At 41.0% G+C, this 23,781-nt stretch overlaps 1 protein-coding gene across 1 annotated transcript in view; it reads right to left on the bottom strand.

Moving 5' to 3' along the window:
- Positions 1 to 405: 405 nt before the first annotated feature.
- GSK3B (glycogen synthase kinase 3 beta) overlaps positions 406 to 23,781 on the bottom strand; it is a 146,611-nt gene continuing 123,235 nt past the window's right edge. Inside the window, exons 9-11 of the mRNA XM_030456009.1 lie at positions 13,842 to 14,028; positions 7,286 to 7,384; positions 406 to 942 (exon numbers count right to left, since the gene is read on the bottom strand). Coding sequence (XP_030311869.1) covers positions 875 to 942; positions 7,286 to 7,384; positions 13,842 to 14,028 — 354 coding nt within the window. The 3' untranslated portion in view covers positions 406 to 874. The remainder of the gene's footprint in view (positions 943 to 7,285; positions 7,385 to 13,841; positions 14,029 to 23,781) is intronic.

Below are 23,781 nucleotides of genomic sequence, written 5' to 3'. Positions count from 1 at the left end.
TAAGACTTTTCCCATAGTGAAGCTGCAGGTTTCCTCATTGCTAGCACTGATTTTTACAAGGTAAGGCTTCCACTTAGCGGTTCAAGCCTTAAGACACATGGCAAACCCTCCCTACCCGCCCTCTTCCCTCCCACCCCCACCCTCCTTCCCACAACCCCCATGGCAACTTATTTTCCTACCACGTTGCCCGCTCCCCATACCGAGCCGGGGCAGTTCTTCAGACCACCTGGGATATGGATTCACTGACGAGAAACGCTGAGCTCTGGTGAATGACCCCTGCTAAGCTCCCGACCAAATTCAAGCTGTGCACTACATCAAAAGTCCAAAACTTCACTTAAAAAGAAAATAAAAAAGAGGTTAAAAAAAAAAAAAAAAAAAAAAAAAAGAACTTCAGCAGAGAATGAGGTTTGGGTTTTTTTTTTTAGTTTAGGTTTCTTTTTTTTTTCCTTCTTTCTGTATTGTGGGAGGGGGCATGAGGCAAGAGTCCTGGTTCTGAAATACACAACAGCAAACTTCCAACATGAAGAGATTGTCGAGGGGAGACACACTGGTATGTTGTATTGCTCCGCTTTCCCTCCTCCCCCCACCTAGTCCCCTGCCCCGGACACCCTGCAGAGTGAAAATACAATGAAACTGGTTTGTATTTATAGCTATTTTACAAGGTTAAATAAGAACAACAATAATAATAATAAAAAATTGAACACTAAAATGAACAGGTTGGTTGGTTGGTTGTTTTTTTTTGTTTGTTTTTTGTTTTTTTTTGTTTTGTTTTTTTTTCCTCTTTTAAATTTTCTTTCCAAATGTGACCAGTGTTGCTGAGCAAGACTCAAATTACTGGTGATTTTTCCTGTGCAGCTGGCTGCTTGGTACCGGTTCAGGTGGAGTTGGAGGCTGATGCTGTAGCTACACTATTGGTCTGAACTCGTTCTCCTGCATTAACATCTGCAAACGAAAGGCAAGAGGAAGGGAAGAGAGAAAAACAACCAGTATTACCTCCAAAATACAGACTCATGAGGAACAACAGCTATGACATTCTCCACACAGGGAAACCCACAACTCCCCCCAAGGGGCAATTTGGTGAGGATGCTCTCCTGACTTCCAGGGGTGTGGATGGGACAGCGTAGTCTGGGGAGAGGGTGGGAAGATGCAATGAAGGCAACCTCAAGGGCTGAGGGGTGCAGGCTGGCAGCAGAACCCAGAACCCAGTTGGTATCTAGAAGATTTTGCAGGATGTGACACAGCCTGCACAGCAGTAAGTCACCCAGGTTACATTGCAGTAACTCTTGACTGCAAGACAAGGCACACATGACAATCCTAAGCTAACAGCTAAACTATCTATGGACACTACAAGGTTTTATGTTGGTGCTGAAGGCTTTCTTGTGGCAAAGGCATCTATCTGTTAATGTTGTGAATGAGCAGAGGAAATAAGAGCAGTGAGCCTCCTTCCCTGGCAGAAACAGCTTGTGTGATAACTGTAATTCATGCACTTGTTGCCTCAGAGAACATCTTCCAAGTCTACTGCTTTATTCTGTCTTGTTCAGCCCAAGTTGGGTCTGCCACCCTCTGAATTGCTGAAGCAGATTAACACCAAGGCCTGAAGCCAGTCATAAGGCTTACACAAGCACACAACGTTGTAACAGGATCAGATCTCTGCAGTAAATGGGTCTCCTTTCCTCTTCTCCGAGAGGAGAAGACAAGTCACAAAATCAAGCACATGTCAAAGCCCATCCCAAGAAATGCAGCATTTGCAAATCAATACCCAAAGCAAATACACTGTGTTTTCACAGACAACATCTATCAGGTGTTTTCTCTAAAAGTAATTGTCATTGCCATTAGAAGAGTTGGTAAGGGGAAAAAAATTGCACCGAATTAATTTGGAACCAATCTACATTGTATCTAATTAGCATGGTCACAAGAAGGAAAGCGGCTGAATGGTAAACACATGGAATAGTCCATACAGTAAATACAGAATGTGGAAAGAGATAAGCGAGACTTTCTGTAAGAGACCATCATGCATTTCTTCCACTTAATTCAACTAAGGTTAAATGCTAAGCTAGCAATACTGCAACAGGAAAAAAACAGAAAAAAGACTTATTACCTCAGTACAGAAGAGGGCAGACTGGGCAAACAATGCATTCAAAAAGACAGGAAAAAGGGCTCATAGAAAGAAAGAATAGATTTACTGACCTCAGACTGAAGGGCAGTATGACTGGCATAAATAATAGACATGACAAAATATAACTGGTGGGCAGAGAGGGTGCAGGGATACTTCTCCAGCAGAGAAGAGCTGGTGAGGCAATGCAGTCAGGCAGTACTTGACAGTCACCTGTTAACAAAACCCCTCTCCTGCCACACTGACCTGGCTTTTGTTTGGAAGTGCAGCCATGAGCAAGGCAATGAAATAAATGAGAGTCTAGAGATGGGCAGCACTGGTGAGTAACAATTGAAGCAACATACACAGACAGTGACAAGAAAAAAGAGAAATCACACACACAACAGCATCCAGGAATACTGGGGACAAGTGGGAAGAGAGAATGATGCCTAAATAAATAGGCATCCTTTCCTATATAAAAAGGAAATGCTGCAAGGATTGTGTGAGAGGGAAGGGAAATCCTCAGGTGGGCAGGAGGATGCCAGATTACTGCTCTGGGAGTTCCCCAGTTCCCTTTACCCCCACTCACAATTAACTGCAACCCCTCCCTCCCAAAGGAATAACCATCATAACAATATAAAAAAAAAAACAAAAAGCAAAAAAGTTCACACAGTTAATTCACCAAGGCAGCATGACAACAGTACCAATGTTATTTGGAAAGCTAACCTTGCACGGCCAGTGATGCCCTCCTATGTGGAGAAATACCTTGATGGAGCAATTCCCAACTCCCACATGCATGCAGACCAATGATGACTAAGGCAATCAGAAGTGTCTCAGTCAGACAGCTAATAGTTTCATGCTTTAAACTCTCACTGTGCCTCTTACAGATTTATTTTCAGGTATGGATAAATTCTAGTTAATGCAACATCTGTTGTGCCTGATGCGAGCAGTCCAGCTGGAGCCTGTACTATTGGCAGAGGATTTTGCTTTATGAGTACAACTGTGCTTGTATTTCATTTGCTGAAATGAAACATGCCTTTTGATCCTCTATTCCTGAAGATAGCAGAGGCTGAAATCCTTATAATTACATTGCTACTGAGCAGAGATAAAAAAAAAAGCAGAAGATGGAGCTACTTCATGTAACATATGTAACATATGCTCAATTCCTATCATCACTCTAATGGGGGGAGTTTCTGAGAAATACATGTTTCCTGAGGGCAAAAGTCTCATCACTGTACAACTCCTCCAATTCAGCCTTTCCCTGGGCTTTAGAAACCTCCCGGAAAGGAAAAATGGGGATGGGGATACAGTTCAGAGAATGAGACACCAACTCAATCCAAGAAAACCTATTAGCACGACAGCATTAGTTGGTAGGATTTGCAGCACTGACAGGCTGCACTGCTCATCTGCAAAGACACAGAAGCAAAAATACCACCAGCATGGCAATCCTCACAGGACAGCTGAGGAGACAAGTGAAAGCAGGAGAAAAAGGCTGATTTTTCTATAGTGCCTATGGATGTAGCAATCCAGGGCTCAGAGCAAAATGTGAGAGCCTGAAGCAGGCAAGATTTTACTCCTGCAAATGTCACGGACTCATCTCCATGCTGAGCTTGCAGAAAGAAGCTTGAGCCAATTGCTTGCCCCTCTTCTCCTGGCTAAGGAATTAAAGTTATCCAAATTTCTTCGATGGGAATACCATAAATGTGTTATACCTTATTTTATGAAGCACTCTGGTCTCTTTCAACTACCACACATTGTGACAGGTAACACAAGCTCTAATCTGTTTTGCTGCTGAAAGTTCAGGCACACCACAGCATTTGGGATTACATGGGATCAACACAGTGGGATGCCTAAGATGATGACCCCAGAACCCCTGCTGGCACAACTCCCCTGCAGATGCCAATTATGCTCTTCCCATCTTAATGCTAAGAGATGCAACGGCTGCTGCTGGCTGACCCAGGAAGAAAAATCTGGTCACACAACCAGATATGCATTTGGCATGGTGTGCATGCTCCCCTCTCACATGCTGAGGCTTTGTGGCTATATAAACCATCTTCCTCCTCCACCAGATTTATCAAGTCAGCATCCACACAAATAAAGCTGCACTGGCATTCGAAATCAATGGCCATAATTCACAGTAAATGGCAAATAATTCACAGGAAGACAGCACACCAGTTCAAGCAGGGGCCAATAACTCCCATTTGCCTTTTCCTGCACTTTGCTTTAGACATGCCACTGACGTTACAGAGAATTTCTCACAAATGTTTAGGTGAATTTACTAATGCTGGTGCAACACAGCTTCATGCTCCCACTGCAAATCCAGGTTCAGTTAGTACAGCAAGTCTAGCACTATGCCTCAAAAGAAGAGGAAATTTATAACAAATACATTTTTTAATGCTCAAAAATGCCTACAAGAATTCCCCTGCATTTAGGATCACGATCCCAGGATTACTGTTGCATTGGGCTGTTGAAATCACCACTGTGAATCTATCAGTTAACAAAAATTACTCATTTTGGGTAGCTTTTTTAAATGCAGATGTGTGCCATGCTGGCTAGCACAAGGAATAGTATTGATGGCTCAATGAAACCTGCACTGTCACTATGGTATGGTAAAAAGCCAATCTTCCATTTCCTAAAAATCACACGACTGCCAAGTCTCCTGACCAACAGTGCTTTGCTAGACTTGAGAAAATTAGGTCTCATTTTTGTAGTTATTTTCTAATTATGATGCTGCCTTATTTAAAAAAAAAAAAAAAAAAATGAAAGCAGATCTTAACACCTTATAAAAAAAAGCTGAAATTTTGACATGGCTGCATACCAACATGACAGCTATGAACCAGCATGCTGTGTTTCCATGTCTGTGCACCTATGCCTCAAGCTCACAGAGTGGGCAGTTATGGTAGATCTAACACTGGAAATCTGAACCTCGGGATCAATTCTGCTTGCTGAAGGGCGGCAAGAGTTACACACCAATAACATGGATTACAGTAACAGTAAAACTCTTTTTGCTCTTTGAATTTCCTTGAGAGGTACATTTTGTAGGCATCATTACCACTCAAAAATGCAGTTTCTGGACTTGTACTGCTTATTTACATGAGCAAACATTGGATGCCCTGGGTTAGGTGGGCAAGCTGCTGCCATGCTGCTTTAGCAGTTCCTTAAGAACTAAAGTTTACCGCTCTACAATGTGCAGGGGGTGTAGGGCAAGAAGGGCTCCCTTCTGCAAAAATCTCTTGCTAAGCATAACACCAGCATGCAAAGAAAAACAGATTAACATAACCTCATATGAGACCTAATCCTAAAAATCACAACTCTGATGAAATTCCCACTGCCTGCTGTGAGAACCCCACGTGAGTAAGAAACCATCCAGCAGCTGTGCTGTAAAAAACCCAAAGCTGTGTGTTGCCCAATACTGAGCTTAATTGCACAGTTTCTTTCCAAGCTGCAAGGATAGATTTGGGGATACTTTTTGGGTTCTGAACTATGAATAAGAGGTCCTATTCTCAATACAGTGCAGTGATTGCAAACAGGAGGTTAAAAAAATGTTGACATGAACAAGGTGGGGTTGGTTTTGGATTTCTTTTTTTTTTCCACTTAGCATACTTCAAATGTAGGACATGTTTAGGACTTGGCCTAAAGCATCTTCCCCCAAATGAACCCTTGGAAAGTGCTGGGTGAAAACCAGACTTCTTAACCCCACTAATTCCTCAGCAGCTCTATCTTGGCAAAGAAAATGCCTTAAAAGGCATGAAAGGGACATTAAGTGAAACAGTATTTTTCAGAAGAGCTTAAAATAATTTCCCATGTTTATATTTTGTAGTTTTAAAGCACTTTTACTAGTTTATCAGCTTTTTCTTCCTCACTCATTGCTGAGCAACAGATGCACATAAAAGGGAAACAGAGAAAATGACTGTTTGTAAAATACTGCCAAGTGTATGAAATAAACATACTAAATTTGAAAATAGCAAATTTGCTTTCTCCTAAATTCAGAGCACATAAATTTTACAGGCTGCATCTTTTATCTGCTGCTGCTATGATTTCAGAGAGAAGCCACATCCTTCAACCTGGGTGCATCTATCTGTCCTGGAGTATGAAAACATTTTCTACACAGCAGAAGCTGGACCAAGCTTATCAGGCAACTGTTCAACCTGCAAATGTTTTCCTGCATGTTTCAAGACCACCTTTTTAATTAGGACCTCTCCTTTTCAGTTACCTTCCACTGAGTAAGCACCCTATACTTCAAAAGGGGGTAACAATCCTTGTCTAACAGGAGTGATGTGCAGGCAGGATATGCCTGGAACCACACCCGTTTTGCAGCCTGCCTTTGGTTGCCCAAGCCCTGGGACAGCTGCTGTGCTGATTCATGGCTGAGTCAGAGTGCCAGGTACTGAATCACCTCTGCCACATCCTGCAACACCTGGGGTTTTCTTTGGGAGTCCCCCAACTGCTGTTACCCAGGCTTTTCTGATTGCACTGGAAACAGAATACAACATGGAGTGGCTAGAAGCCAACAGTGAGCTTTTAAAAAGTTTCTGACATAAACTTGGGAGAGTGAGAGAGGCAAAAAAAGAAATTCACTCAGTGCTGGCCAATACCCAAAAGCATCTGCCTTGTACTTGAAGATGATACAAGTACACTCAGTAAGAAGCAACTACAACTACTTACATGAGGCAGTGAGCATGCTGACTGAACTCCCTAATCAGACTTCTAAGTACTAATGCCTCTGGGGAAAAAAATCCTCTCCATCCACGCTCCAGAGAGGCCACGTGTACTGAACTAGATGTTTCTTCTCTTCCTAAGCATCACAAGGTCATGCTCCAAGTCAGCATTTATTTCAGACTGGCTGAGAGCTCAGAAATTAGGTGCAAACCAATCCACAAGGATTGCTAAAAAAACAGGCGAGATAATGATTTTTTTTAATACTGGAAGTCTGACCAAGAAGAACCAACAAACCAGTCAAACACAAAGTTTAAATGCTCTTGGTTAGGATTTGGGGTGGTGACCATAGCTAGCACCCAAATGACCACACTACCTGCCAAACCTGAGTTTTAGGTGATGCTGGAACAAATACCTCCTCCCTATTCACCCTGAGGGCTGAAGCAGCTCCCGGGCTTCAGTGAAGGGCAAAATGCCTGGGCAAGGGGATAAAGGGGAAGGAGGGAGAGGGGGAGGGAGGCAGCTGCATGTTCTCACCTGAGGCTGCTGTAGCATTTGTAGGGGTTGAAGCAGCTGCTTGGTTCCGGGCATGAGCAGGGATGAGGATCGAAGCCAGAGATGGGTTACTTGACAGTTCTGGAGGGGAGGTGGAAAAAACAGAGTTACTTTATTGTCCACAGAGCCCTGCATGCAGACTCAGCTCCTCAGGTTTCCCCCCACCCAGCAACAGCAACCCTGGGCAAAACACATGCCTTTTCATCCAAAGGTCCTGTTACACTTTCTCCTTTTCCAGCCAGTGAGAGGAAACCACAGTAACATTCGGGCAAGGCGGTCTCCAGAGCAAGCCTGCCAAAACTGTGGGTAATGGCACAAAGGAATTATGTCCTAGGGAAAGACAGGGGCTTGGGAGTCAGCAAAGAACCAGACAAGCCTGTTTCTTATCGCTGGCCTGATAAGGATGTTTCTTTCTGAGTGCTGGAAGGTTTCCCTTCACAAACCCACTTGCAATCAGTCTCAAGAAGGAGGGTGGTAACAGTAGTGCTGCTCTGGGCACTGGTTCAGTAAGCAAGCAGCCACCACAGTTGCTCCAAGGGCTTCAAAGATTCAGTTTTTTGGTTCATTAAAGCATCACTTTCTCAGGTGATGAACCCAAGACCAGTCTCTCACAGCAGTCTCCTTGTGTAAGGTCAAGAAGAGATGACATCTCCCTTAAAAGCAGATGGAAAGATAAAGGTAGTTCATCTGCTGGGCAACTTAAATGGACAACAAAATGATGCAACCATTATTTCTGAAGACTTTAACCAAAGAAAAAAATAGTCCTGTCTTTTAGGCTTCAAAACTAATATAGCTTCAGCATGTACCAGAATGAGAAATAAGCATCTTACAGACACAACTGTGGGAGGATTAAGGGCAACACATTGCCAACAAATTACAATCTTCTGGCACTCTTTCAAGGGGAATCTAGTGCCTCACAGAAGGGAGGCACTGAGCCTAGACAAGACAGGTCTAGTTTGTTTCAGAAACAGGAGTGACTATCTATCTCTTGAGGAAGCAACATCTGGTAAAAAGGATGTGACCAGTCACCTCATGGAAGGAGACTGGTGATGACTCCTGGAACTCCGGGAGGTCATCTGGAGGAAAAATGGCAGCTTTTTACATAGACCTCCAGATAGCAAGGGTTGTACAGAAACCAATCCAAATCATGTCATGGGTTCAGTAAGGTGGTTTGGTATACAGTTTTAAATTATTTTGGTTTGGCTCATTTTTAAGAGCCTACTGCTTTTCTTTAACACAGGCTTTTATTCTTAGGGCCTAAAGGGACCAGTAGTCTACTTGGCAATTTTTTTCCTCCTCAATTATGTTACATAAACTTCCTTTACTGCTAGGAGGGGACAAGATACAGCAGACATATACTTACAAGCCTCTTATTACTACATGTTTTGAGACTGCTTTCTAGCACTTAAGGACACAAGCTCCAGCTAGATCCAAACAGAAGCTGCTCCATTACCTGCAAGCCATTCAATCTATCCTGTAATACTCCACTGAGGTCTAAACATATCCAGCTAATAAGCATACTTAGAATGCCTTGATATTTACAGTTTTTTGTACAAATACTAATCCTCAAATTAATGCAGGAATAATTCAGAATTATATATTACATATTCAGAATAATTCATAATACATAAATTCATAATATAATTCAGAATTCATATAATCTTGATTTTAAATGGAGAAATAAACTGAAGAAACATGAATCCTCAAGTGTCAAAGCTGAACACTTTTAAACCTATATTTTAATAGCACCTTAGGCAGTAGCTGCTCTGTGCTAGAAAATATTGCTCCTTTAGTATTTTTTCCAAAGCTATTTCACAAATATGTTATTACTAGGAATTGACTGTTTACCTCACTCTTTTCAAAGTTTTTATCATCTGTTATTTTCTGCACATCTGGCAGCAATACTGGGCTGTGACCCAAATGAAAGCAGAGCTAAAATGTCAAGGAAACCAAATGCCATTTGCTACCTTTCAGTGCTAAGTGGTGTCTCAAGAATGCAGCTGCTATCATCTCCCTGCATGTCTGGAGACAAAGAACTGGTTGATCCAGTAAGTACATCACCCTTTTCGTGGCACTTTGACCCCATTCTTATTACACCCATATACTCTTCTAATGCTGTCAGAACACTTCCTTTAGCAGCACCAATTATGGCAAGTATCCTGGGTTTTGCTGGCTTCAAGACAAGTGCAACCATTTCTCTGAAGCAACCTTAAAGAATTTGCATAGAAACTAGAAGACTGATCTTCATCCCTTCTTCCCAACCCCTCCTTTATCTTTCCTGGTGTGAAGTTTCTTAAATTCAATGTGCTCTTAATGTCTTGATGCTTCACTTGGATCTTCATCCCTTCTTCCCAACCCCCCCTTTATCTTTCCTGGTGTGAAGTTTCTTAAATTCAATGTGCTCTTAATGTCTTGATGCTTCACTTGGAGGTACAGGTCAGTTCATACAAGAAATAACCAACATAAACTGAAGTCTTTTGTCTGAAGTTTTGCTTTTCTTGAGAACTTGTTTGAATTTTTGTTCTATTGTGGTTTTGCAGCTCTCCTCTGCATAAGACATGTCAATACCAAGGAAAAAAATTGACCTGAGACAACTGCAGTCTACAAATTACTGAAAACCTCTGTTCTCAGTGATTTCCAACACAGTATTTGGACAAGCTGTTGGACTGTAGCCAGCTTATCTAAACCAAACTTGAAATTCAAGGCTGGGTTAATTATGATCAATACTGCTGCAAGAAGGTATTGTGATCAAGGCAATCCACACCAAGTCTTCTATAGCATGATGCACACAGAGCAGCTATTCCAATTAATTTATGACCACCAACTCCCATTCACATCAGCTAGGAGAACAGCTTTGGCTTTCTCCTGATAAAATCATTCTCTATATAACTACCTGAAAGGAGGCTGTAAGCAAGGTCAGGGTCAGTCTCCTCTCCCTGGTAACAAGTAATAGGAGGAGAGGAAATGGCCTCATGATGTTACAGGGGAGCTTTTATTAGACAAAAGAAACTTCTTCCCTGAAAGGGTTGTCAAACACTGGAACAAGCTGCCCAGGGAGGTGGTTGAATCACCATCCTTGCAAGTGTTTAAAAGACACGTAGATGTGGTGCTTTAAGGACATGGTTTAGCTAGGCTCAGTACAGTCATGGTAATGGTTGGACTCAATCTTAGAGGTCTTTTCCAACCAAAACAAATCTCTGATTCTAAATCATGCCATGATCAGCCAGTTTACATCTCTGATAAGGAGCAGGAATAAAAATGCCCAGTTTTACTAGAGAACTATATCATCATCATCTTTCCCCTAACAAAAGAAAACACTTAAGTGTCAACAACAGTACAGCGCTCTTTTTCAGTATTGTTAATTTGTTTTATCAACACTCCCAGAACGCCCCGGAAAAATTAGTTTTACATTGTGTTTGCTTTGTCACAATAGCAAACTTCTCATGTAACTCAAGTTATTCCATCAGTTTCTCCCCAGTGTAGAAGACTGCTAAAAGAAGCACAAGTTTCACTGTTTTCCTTTTGTTCCCCCTCCACATGCCCTGAGCAGAAATACTCTGCCCTCTAAAGTACTACACAACACACAAATGGTCACACTAAGGACACACTACTGGTCACACTGAAACAGTTTGGTTAGAAATTAAGGGGTTTTATATATACATATAATATTTTTTAAAGGTCACACATCAGGTTCATTAAAAAATCAAACAAAACAATAAAAAAAATACCCCACTACAAAACCTCCACACTTGAGTAAGAAAATCCTTTGTCATTGAGAAGCATGATAGCCATTCCTAAGTGCTGAATCACAGAGAATTTTACAATCTTTAATGGCCAACATGGAGTGATAATAACATTTGTGACCCAGTACAACCACCATTACAGTGCAGTAGTTTAGGAAATGGTAGTCACTTCACAAATTGTTTGAAAATTCAGCTTGTAAGAGAAAAATTGTTTTCTGTGCTTTCTGTCTTGCAGGTCTAACAGCAACTGAACTGCAGTTCTGTGGTTGCGGGGGTAAGTCCTTGGCCAAAATAACTTTTTCAAACCCCAACTACTGTATAACATTTTTTTAAATACTACGAGAAACTTACAGGCAGGACATTAAGAAGGACCAGTTAAAGCTCTCTTTGACAGATCTCATCTTTATAATAAAGTAAATACCTACATTCCCCACAACTAATGCTGACAGCCAAAGACCATGATCTTTTATCTTCCATATCCTCTCACTAGAAAAATAGTCTTTTTCTACAGACTCTATTTAAACAGCAGCAGTGCTCACATCAGCAGATCTGGTATGAGGCTTAGGTTCTTTCTGTAATGCAGTCCGATGCATTAACAGTCAGACTTCTGTTCTGTTGTTATTTCTAAGAGTTCCACCTTCAAGCCTCTTGCAGCTACCTCCTACTTCACGAGTTTCAGGCAACTGGATATAGCCAAATAAAATACTACTCCTAAAACTTAATACTGCCTGTTGAAAACAAATGCTATTCAAAACAAGAGGATGTCTTTCATTATTATTTGAATTAGCACAGATGACTTAACATGAGTCATCATTTGATTTCCAATGACCTGATTTATTTCCCAGTTAGGATTTCTGCTCCAGACTAGCAAATTAGACAGGCCCCTGCACAGTCCAGCTAAAGAGCAAGGGCTGCACAGTGGTCACAGGAGAAGCAAAAGTTTCTTGTGTATCTTGAGGTCGTAAATATGACTGCTGCTATATAAACCTCACTACTGTACATTTATTCATTTATTAATTACAAAATTTATTTATTAAAAACAACTCTGGTTATTTTAAAATTATTTTTCAGTTTGGCTAGCCATCTGTAACTGCTTATTTGGAAATGCACTGATGAACAGCTTCTGTTCTGCCTGCCTTTTCTAGATGGTAAACCTGGAACCTGGATGACAGAAACCTGCTTTTTTGAGTCTTAAGGAAATCATTCCACTGGACCTGATCTACCTTGCTATTTCCATGAGTCATTATGCTTGGGGAGAGCACTTGGATGATAAAAAAGGCAGCCTGAAATTTGCTTGAGCATACAAGTACTACACTGAGCACTTCCACACTATGTTGGGGAAACCAGGAAGACATTTGCAATACATACACTTATTTTTTCACTTAAGGATTTAAAAATAGACTCACTATAGAGCTTTCCAACCCTTTTTAAAATTCTTGTTTTCATGTAGTAGATAGGCCCAATCTTAACATCATTAAGAAACAGTAAGAAATAAATTTAAAAAAAAAGAACAGGCATGAAGCTGTGTTAAGACACTGGGATCAAAACTATCTTAGCTCCTGAAGATTATCTTTGTGTTAAGAAAAAGACAATTCATTGATGCTGTAACAAAGAAGAACCTGTAACATAACTACTGAATTCATAACAGATGCAGGAATCACCACAGAGGACAGTGACCTGGAAGCACAAGCTACTTGCTTGAGTACTTTAGGCGTTCATGCTTCATGCTGCAAGGCAGCCACTCAAAGCAAGTTAAAAGTTTATTTCCAGGTAGCTTAAAATATTACTCTGGTGAGATACAAAGCTGTTTGGCTCTCTCCCTTCTGCCCATTTCTTTTATTTATTTATTTATTTATTTGTTTTAATAAAAGGTCTCCACATGGTCAAGGAGAGGGGCCTGTTTCATATTTTGGTAGATAGTCACTGCACGGACTGAACTGTTTGAAAAATTACATAGATGCTAACTGAGCCAAAACAGACTTTCAGTAGAAAATGCACACAGATTTATTCCTGCTTAAAGGGTGAAAATTTGCAGCTAATCACTTTCAAAATGTGCTGCAAAGTTAATTACAAGCCTATCTGTATGCCATACTTCTCACTATGTCTTGGCAGGCGAAACTGTTCTAGGGGGCTACTGGCTTCATTTTTCAGACTTCTGCAGAAAAAAATACATGAAGAGTTTTAAAATTTGGTAAAAGTCTGGCTTCAAATAAAGAAGTTAGCTGTCTGTCATTTTTACAGTTTCTAAATGACTGAGTCAGTGTAATGCCAGATGAACTGTACAGCACACAAAATCTGGACACTAAAGCCTCTGTATTTATCTTGCACCCAGAACCAAACTGGGCAGCAACACTACAAACCTCCCTGCCAGGTCTAGTAAACATTGGTCTTTGCTATGGCTTTTCTGGTATGAAGGAACAGGACCATCTCCAAAATCATAACCTAATCTCCACAATCCAGTGACTGTGGTATTTCAGAGCTGAGCTGCAAACATAAAGCCTTCTTGATGCAACCCATTAGTAACAACCTTCAGCCCCTTGCACTAAATCAGAATTGAAGGCACCAAGCACCCAAAAAATCCTGTAACACTTTTTCAAGTCCTTTTCCTCTCTTTCTGAAATGGACAGCTGGTTAACAACTTAATGACCTGAACTCCTACTTGGAGATTTTTTGTTGTTTTTTTTTTTTTTTTTTTTTTTTTTTTTTACTTTGGAGGGAGTGACATCTGCATTACAGCGAATATTTATCCGAGTGCTTCTTCCTAGGGAAGGCATCCTTCAACGCTCACAGGCTACCTTGAGTGGTGAAATTGAAGAGTGCAGGTTTATCTCGCCCATTTGGTAACTTGACATTTGGGTCCCGTAGTTCATCGAAGAAAGAGTGTGCACAGGCCTCCAGGGGAGTCAGGCGGGCAGTGGGGGTGTACTCCAACAGGCGGCTACATAGCGCGATCGCTTCTGGTGGAGTGCGGGGCCGGAAGACCTAAAAAAAAGAAAAACCAAACAAACAAGAAAGGAGAAACAGGTTGTCTGGGTATGTTTCTTTTCTTTGCCGACCAGAAGCAAGTCAGAGCAATTAAACCTCTCGTTGCCCAACAAGCTGGAACAACCTTGTGGTTTGTGCTAATCGGAATCCTCCAGTAAGGATGGGAAAATACAGTTCCTGGGGTTGAGAAAGGGTTAATTGCAATGTCTTGCGGGAGAGTGAAGGTGCAATGCCAGCAAGAGACTTCATGAAAGCTCACTCTGAAAAACAACTTCAAGAATGAAGGGGAAACTCATTCAAAAATCATGACAAACACACACAGGTGCTACCAGCCATGCATATGGAGTGAAAGTGGGAGGAGGGTTCAAATGAGCAGGATTCACTGAATGTAAAAATTGAATAAGGCCCGCGTACTTCAGGTTGGTTTTGAGTTGTTTTTTTGGGCTAGTGAATGAAGTCTTACTAATACGGACTTTTTGCAGGCAGGCAGTCAGATTGTTGCTATGGAGGCTTCTGTTCAACTTGGAGAACAACAAGGAAAGCACGGGTGGAGTGCAGGAAATGTCTAGCTCTAATTTGCAAGTTATCCTTCTGTGACCTTATTCTGGCATGTCATTCCCCACGAGTTTATTGGGATAATTCCTGCACATTTGGTATTCGTAAGAACAGCTGAAACTTGCATCAAGGAACCAAACTATTTATTCTAAGAGATTTTACCTTGCGTGATTGGAAAAAAAAAAAAAAAAAAAAAAAGTAGTTCTTCACTGCAGCTTTTGTTTTAAATCTCTAAGAATGGTTCTATCCACTGCCAGTCACACCCCCACCCTCTTTCCTCGTTACATCAAATGCAAAGTATGAGTTAATCATGTTCCTGACCTGGATGGCCTCCTCAAGCACTTCTCTCTTGCTATGTTGTGTGTGATAGGTGGGCTGGGTAAAAGGGAGTAGGGTGGGTGCAAATTCTGATGCCAGCATTTTTTATCAAAGTTGAGGTAATCCAAAATGCTTTTGCAAAAGTGCAGGTGAACCCAAGCCACACAGCACCAAGAAAAAAAAAAACAAAACAAATCAGTGCATGGCATGCTAATTGCACATGAAGACTTGCACAGGCACTTCCTTAAGGAGGTTTTTAAACCAAAGACATATGCTCTCCTGTGAATGAGAATCAAACACAAATGCTAAGTTCTCTGGGGACTGAAATTTACTCCATTCTTGCCCACGCTGGCTCAGGAAGAGCCAGGGTTTGCTGCAGCCAGTGCATGCTGCACTAACTGGTGGGACAGGTAATCCCTGACTTGGGGAATCAAAGAGTGCAGGTATCAAAAGTGCTGAATATCTTTCTACCACCAGGTACTGGAAAAACAAAAAAGTTTTCACAGGAGCTTATTAATGACAAAAGGAAAGGCTTTAGCTTAATGCTGTGGCCAAAGCAATTGCTGCAGCAAAAGAACTTCTGCTGACCATGGTGCCATGAAGTTAAGTCCCACTAGAGCAGCAGCAGGAAGCTGCTCAGTGCCAAGACCTGTTGCCTGGAGAGCTTGGACTGATGACTCAGTGTGCAGTGGATGAAAAGTATGACTCTGAAGTCACAGTCCTGTCTCCAGTTTACAAGGAAAAAACCAAGCCAAAACAAAAAACCAAAAAAAATAAAACCCAAACAAAAAGCACAAAATGAGTATGTCTTGAGGGTAAATCCACAGAAGCAAAGTCACTCAGCATTTAATATTAAAACTACTGACATCTCCCTCATCCATCTTCTCATTGATGTTTTAATGGGCTCAAAACTGAGAGTACTTGACTCCTAGCTGTGTTTTTCCCCCAGCGACAGCTCACATATCACAGCTGTATAGTAGGATAGCTACTATACAGATTTGAAGAAGAAAAAAAATGGGTTTTTTTCCCATAGGCAGAGCCTTATCTTGAGCAAATTTGCAGGCAGACAGTCACAAAATATGCCATCTATAAAGAAGTACTCTTACTGTCCACTCTTAAACTCCTCATTTTCAGGTCAGTGAAAACCTAGCATCTGTTTTGTAAACCCTGTTGAGAACTGCTAAGCCTGCCTTAGGATCAGAAAGTAGTTACTTGGGGTAGACAGTTCTGGAAGCCTGCCCTAACTGCTTCAAACGAGGGAGGGGAAAAATAAACAAAAAGATAAATTACAAGGCCTCACACAGCCTCCCCTTGCAACAAGCGCTGACTAACACATGAACTGAGTTACAGTCTGTGCCCATCCCATCTTTTGTCACCTTGTGTTACAATATTTGCCTGTCTGCTGCCTCAAGGATGTGGTCTGAACTCAAATATTCCACTTCTGGCATTTTTCTCCTTTTTTTTTTTTTTTAAAGCTAGGCCTGGTAATTTGAAAAAAATGGTTTTGAAGTAACATAACCCTGTACTCCTGAGGTGAAATGTCCTGTTTCCTGACGAGTCCTAAAGATGATATATGCAGTGAAATAATCCAAACAGGGGGATTCAATCCAAAAGAGGAATAAGGTCCAGGCAAGGAATAAAATATAGCAACATATTATAAAGAAATCCATGGTGTGGGGGGACATTAGTAAATGTTATACAATTAGAAACTTTAAACATCAGTTTCCATAGCAGCAAGTCCAACTTCACCACAGTGTATGCCAAAAAATTGATTGTGCCAATGGTGAGGCATAGTACAGAAACATTTCTATATTAAATTTATGTTCCAATGCCCAGTGCATTTACTAAAAAATAAAACCAAAAATTGAAACCTCAAAAACTCTTAAACAATTGAACTAAAAGGGTAATTGAAGTTCCCAAGACTTTTCAAGTCCTTAGTGCAGGATTATAAAACGATCCACGACAATGGGGCCAGATAGTTTTCCCCCAAATGTGCATCCCACGTTTGTAAACTCATGTCCCAGAGACACACTGTAAACCTTTGTACTGTTTTTGGTTTTTTGTGGGTTGTTTTGTTGTTGTTGTTAGGTTTTTTTGTTTCTGTTTTTTAACCCCAAAAAACCAAACCCCTAGCAATTTATATTATGTGCTGAAGAGAAAGTAAAAAAATAAATAAATTTAAAAATCCGAGATCTGCACTTTGAATTTGGATGCTTTTAAATTTGTGTGAGCTACGAGTTCCTCAGGCCGCCGCGGATTATTCTCCATTTTGGATTGACTTCCCCCGCCACTGGATTTTGTTTGCTGGATTCTTCAGGAACTGGACGTACCACCTCAGGAGTGCGGGTATGGACTGAATTTCTCTGTATTGCGGGTTTATTCCCCCTCATACCCGTCGCACCCGTTACTTGAGAAATTTTTTTTTTCTTTTTTTTTTCCCCCTCTCAATTTGTCCCCTCCCGCCTCCCTTTCGAATAATGCCCTGAGAAATAAAAGCGAAAAACGCCTGCGGTCTTCTAGCTCTTCCCATTCAACACAATTCCACCGGGAAAGCTGCCCAATTCGCCCACCGAGAACTACACGAGCGGCTGCCGCCCGCAGCAGTGGGCACGCCAGCACTTCCACGCCCCGGGGTGCCAATGCCAAGGAAAAGCTGGGCCGGCGCTCCGTGGTGGGAAGGGCTGGGAGGAGGGAGAGACCTCGTCGGGACTGGTGAGCTGTGAAGCCCCAGCTCGGGTGGAGGTAAAGTCCTCGGTAGTTCTCAGTGAGGGAATCGATTTAGTAAATAATCCGCGGATTATTTTTAGTCTGCGGACTAAAATTTAGTGCACGGACTAAAATCCGGCCCATCGGAGCAAAGTCTGTCTCGGTGACATCATCTGGGTGAAAGCAAAAGCAAAAAAAATAATTAAAAATTAAATAAAGAGAAAATAAAAAATAAAAAAAAAAAAAGAGGAAAAAAAAAAAAAATGAAAAAAAAAAAAAAGAAAAAAAAAAAAAAGAAAAAAGCTAAGTGCTCAAAGTAAAGTAAGTGTTTGGGCGGACTAACATTTATTATGCAGACTAAATATGGCCGGGCAAAAGGCACAGCAAGTCCACAAACAAAAAACAGAAAAAAAACACTGACAGGAACTTTTGAAGCAATCGAATACTACCCCACCGGCGCAGCAATTCATTTTTCTAAAATGAAACAAGGGGCCTTGTGTAAGGCTATCTGTCCACAGGAGGGACCGAAGGCTCAAGTTTTCATTTTAAAAAATGAACCTGTTTTGGAGATAAACAAATGCAAAAAGAAAAGAAAAGGGAAAAAAAAAAAAAAAAGGCTTTACATACAATATTCTTCAAGGAAAATTTGCACTTGCACAACTCAAAACCTCTTGTTTCTGCAAAGCAAATGAATTTCAGGCTGAGATCCAGGTCACTGTTTTTTTGTTTGGTTGGGTATTTTTTGGACGAGTTACAAGAATCTCCGAATGGTCATGTCAAATGGAAATGCTGACTCATCCAAAACCACAGCTTTTGGTCCCCCACCTCCCTCAGATCCCAACAAGTCTATACCTCACAAAAAAAAAAAAATCTGAGGGACCAGTGCAAGTGCTTTCTTTGTTCAGGCATGCTGGTGATGCTGAAATGCTGACAGACTGCAGCAAGGCCAGACACACTCTTCCCTCCTTTCTAAGTTATGCTGCCATCAATGCAATTTTTTTTTTTTTCTGTTACTCATTAATTTTTTTTATGAACTACCACCATCTTCAACATTTCAGAAACAACTGCCAGGCTGAACTGTCTCTGGTGCACTATGCAGCTTTCATCCCCAAGTGACTTCAATTTAGGTGAAGCCTTTGTGCGCTAGCAGAGCACTCACATTTTATCTTACTAATTTGAAATAGTTCCTACCAGTGTTATGCATTTCACACCCCTTCTGAATTATATTAATTTTAAATTTTTCTACGCCTGTGGAAAGACGAAAGGAAAATGATGGAAAGCACATGATTCTCCTATTTCACTTCACTCACATCAGCATTCAGCTCTCAAATAAAACCACATGGGGTAAGAGCTAAGTATTGTCTTAACAGAATGCTGCTCTGACTTTCAGTTCATTGACATTCTTCAAGCAGACTTTCCATGCACAACACGCAGCTCCATCGTCTTGGTCTAATTAAGCCCCAAAGCCAAAGCTTCACAATGTTAGACCAAGGTGCTCTTCCAGCCAGTGTGTATTAAAAGACATGACTTCATGCCACCAGCCACTGTGCGGTTGCATGCAGACCATGAATGCCGCTTGCACGCTGTGCTCCCTAAGAGAGCAGAGGCTTATGAAGATGACATCTGTTGCTAACGCATCAAGTTTGTGACACCACGGTTAAAAATTTCCTCACCAGCTTCAGAGACTCGTACATTTTGCCAAGAACCACCCACACCACCGAATCAGCCTGACAGTCTGTGCACATCTCCTTGTGGTTCGTAAGCACATTTTTTGATGGCACATGAACATTAGGTAAGAGAGAAAGCTCCTCCCCTTCAGCCAAAAGCCTGCGCTGTTTACAAGCAAAGTCATCACATGTAGGACACGACCCTCAAACCAACTTCTAAAAAATGGGATAGCATAGTATGATTATTACAGCTTTATGACATAAAGCAATATTTTGGTCAGGTAGGTTAAACATAACAAGCCTTATGATAAACATGGCGTGTTCATAAACACAAAAGGAGAGGGAAGACACACATGCGAGACAGCAATGTATGCACTGAGCTCCACCTGACACAAGGAAACCCAAAACTGGCAGAAGCTCTGAGACCTACTCCAAAGGTCTGAGAATTTCAGACCAGAATTTCAGAAATACGCCATTTGGCTATTTTGAAGTGCACTGAACTCATATGATACAAATGAAGGTTAAAAAGAAGCCCACCAGAGAGGTACTGGGAGTTATTGTAAAAAATATAAGTCCCCCAACTTCAATCTCTGATTAAATCCTCCTGCATTTTTTTTCTAAAAAGAAGATCAGTAAACAACTTATTTGTCAAGAGTCCCTATTAGATGGCACTTTTACAGTACAAAGAAATGAAATAAAGTCAGAAGGGTTAAATGGCTTACAAATGAGCCAACACAGAACTGGGAACAGGACCAGGAACCTGTCTCCAAGCTACTTCCTGTTGAGACCACACACTTGTTACTGGGCTCCTTCCATTGAGGACCCAGCAGAAACAGAACAAGCTTGCATTTATTACCCAGTGCATGTGCTGTGCTTCTAGCAAGCTCTAAAGGAAAACAATAAAGCTATGCAGAATAAAAGAGCCCCATTTCTTCTCAGAGAGGACCCCAAAAATCTACCTCAGTGGGACAGCCACTATTAACAGCCTAGAAAAGATGTGTTACAGTGGGAAGGCTAAACAGATGGCACATTGCAGAAGACACATTAAACTTAGTATTTGATTTCTGTAGCTGCACTCATACAAATCATGTCTCAATGTTACATTAGTACTCCCCTCATTTACTGTTAAGCAGTACTTTCTTTACTGCATACAAATTGGGCAGAGGCAGGTTAATTTATCACTCAACAAACCAGGCTTCTTCTCTCATGCTTTAAAGTGAGAGAAAAAATTTACACTGTCAAAAATCATTGCTTCTACAAAAGGAGCTGGGAAATATGAACTTGACAGAAAAGTTTTTTTTTTCTTTTAAGTTAGTCTGCAGCAGAGCTGTTTTCACTCTTCGCTTGGAAAGTCATTTCACACCAAGTGAAAAACACAACTGTACTCTTCAGAAGAAGGTCAGGGCACGGTTTCACAACAGGCAGAAATCGCCTCCAGTTCATGCTAGATAATAAATCTCTGCCCTTCTGCTGCCCACACAAGTCTGCCCTGTTCCTTTTTCCCAATACTTGTAGCTGAGGCTGAATGGTCATCCAGGTAAGAAAGGTGAGCCAAATCCTGAGCAGTCCTGCTATTCAGGAGGGTTTTGCTACTATACAAATCATAAAGAAGGGAGGCATCAGGAATATGCAGCTGAGAGGTGGAAAACTGACCCCACTCCATTGTGAACCGAGGCCAATTATGAAACATCTCAAGTTCACTGTACCTTTGTAGCTCTACAAATGATCAGACCCCAATCTCAGAAAGAAAAGTTTGCATTTTCAGCTTTAATTAAAAATGCAAGTCCACTTACATGAGATTCTTTGCTTTCTTTTGTCAGCAGTTATAATTAGAAGTGACAAAAAAAGCTGTCTGATTTACTGTTTGGTATACTTCCTCAAACCTACAGTATGAGCAGTCACTTCGGAGGCATTACAAGCAAAACAATCTGCTTAAAAAACAGACAAGAACCAGGAGAAGGACAGGATGAAGACCTGAAACTGATTCTGGAAGGTGGAAATACATGCTCAGGTGAGAGATCAGATTCTTTATGTCCCATTCCCCCAGTGTGGGAAGCATAGAGAAATTCAGTGTTCAAGCTAAAGTGATCAGTATGGCAAAATGTAAACAATGAACAAACACACACACATAGAGACAGACATACTGAGGATTCTCAGACTGAAATATCTGCAAACTATTTTATAATATTAGTTCTCTCATACTATAGGCAGAAATATGGATCATAAAGTCAACATCCAAACCTACAACGTGCAACACAACCAACTGTGATTCTGCACAGCTTCAGCTGCAGACTAAGTGGCCAATTGCTTTGGAAAAGTGCCAGAAAGGATGAGAAGAAAGCATGAGGTTTTGTCTTGAGCAATGCTTTCCTCTGCTATAATAATTTGACTTGAAGACACAGAAGAGCTCTCTCTAGAGTACAAATAATAGGAGGAAAAAAACACAACAACCCCAAAACAAACAAAAAGCAACAAACAAACAAACAAACAAAAAACAAAAAAAAACCCCAAACAAACAAACAAACAAAAAAAGAAAAAAGAAAAGAAAAAAGGAAGTGCTTCACGAAGTTGCGTGGGACGCTTCCCAGATCGGCTGCAACTTTATTGTGATGGCAAAGTTCTGTGGGAAAAAGTTCTTGCATTTTCATCCACAAGAGTGCACTGTAGAAGGGCAGAGATGCTCAAAACCAATCTAGATGTGACAGTTTTATTCTCTCTCCCAGTGCTAAACAAAAGACTCCTGTCTTTGTCCATCTCAACATTGATGTGGAAATTATGATTCTGTCACCAGCGAGGTATAGGTTTGGGGATGACGAATGAAGCCATTGCTTTGAATACACTCAAATTTATCTCACTAACTGTGTATTTAAGAATTGCTGGCATGTATGAACAATTTTGCAAGAGTTTCTTCAGGATAAAAAAAGGCCACTAAACTACAGCATACTGAAGAGATGCATCATCCATTTCTGCAGTGGAAACTACTTCCGTGTCCAAACGATGGAGACAAGGCAAAGGTTATGATTTGATTTAGGAAAACAGCTTGTACTGATACAAACTACTGTGTCATTCTGCCATCATGAACCATGAGCATGCTTGCAGCTCAGTAGCATAATTTGGCTCATTATAATGCCATTACCAGCAAACATCTGGAAGTATCCTTGGGTGGGGAAAAAAACCCAAATGAGTCATGTCCCCCATACGGAAGAGGCCTAAACTACATAATTGTATTACGTTTACTACAATCTTACTCAAATGAGATCATTTACTAGCTGGATACACAGGGAAAGGCAGGCCGTCACATTCAGACATTTTTCATATCTCTGGAAATAATTACAACACAGTCTTTGTTTTTCATAACTCAAGGGATCTGAGATCTGAAGGTAGAATCTGAGTAATGTAAGGATAAAGACCAGCTGTAACGGGGCCATGGTGAGCAATGCCTATCTAACAGAAGTTTAAGAAGCATCTGCTTAGACCTTTCATCAGCCACTCCACTTTCCCGGACTCCTCCAGAAGATCTGGAAGTGTCAGAGAAAGGTAATCACCAGAGCTGAACACAACAGCTCCGTGATGTATAATTGTGCACTTGATGTCAGATTTTCTTCTTGGTTTTCCGGTCACACTATTTTAAGTATAGATGAACCTTACTCAGAGAAGGTAAACAAGTATAAAGATCAGTAGCAGAGATGAGACTGCACTTCCAAGACGTAACTTGGCTCAAGAAGAGTTTTTCAGTTCAAGAGACTGAAAAACAGAAGGAATGTTCTGACCTAGTGGAAACAGCAGCTGCAGTGCCTCCAGAAAAGGTATCAACTTTCATTCAATGAGCTGATATAGCTGGAAAAAATGGACAGGTATTCTCACCCAAGATAAATCTGAAGACACAATTTTATGTCTAAAAGCCTGCCCATTTTTTTCTAACTGTATCGGTAATTCAAAAGATATTTCCACCCCTGGAAAACCTTGATTCTCTTATAACCTAATGCGACTTACTTACAGACCAAGGCAGCAGAGGCACCTTCATGAATACAAACTGTTCTATAGTAAGCAAAAACAAATGGAGGTCTGTATTAAAAGAACAGCTACATTACCAACTCAAACAGTCCTGTATTCTTAAGAGGAATCCCTTTAAAGAACCAAAATCCATCTCTGACGGAGAAGAGGTAAGAGAAGATGACAGAAGTCCTGACTTGGAAGAAAGTTGTTGAATATTTTTTTTAATATTTAATATTTTAAATATTCCTGGAAAGTTAAGGTTCTCTTTCCTTTTGCTGTTCAGGGACACTGAATTCCCATCAACACCTGCATTGTGCACATAACTGGTAGAAAAACAGGCACATGCTTGGGCAACCAAGAACAACACTGGAGGGAGAGGAGCCTCTGTGCATTTATACAGAGAGACTCCAGCTCTGAGTACAAAAGCACTTCAATCTCAAATTGTCAACATATTGGAAAACCAGTCTGAGAACATGTATGCACTGTAAACTCACATTATTGCTGCATC

This window comes from Calypte anna, chromosome 1, assembly GCF_003957555.1.
Source record: "Calypte anna isolate BGI_N300 chromosome 1, bCalAnn1_v1.p, whole genome shotgun sequence".
Lineage (NCBI taxonomy): Eukaryota > Metazoa > Chordata > Aves > Apodiformes > Trochilidae > Calypte > Calypte anna.
The sequence above is the reverse complement of the archived record's forward strand: the minus strand, read 5'-3'. Positions and strand labels throughout refer to the sequence as shown.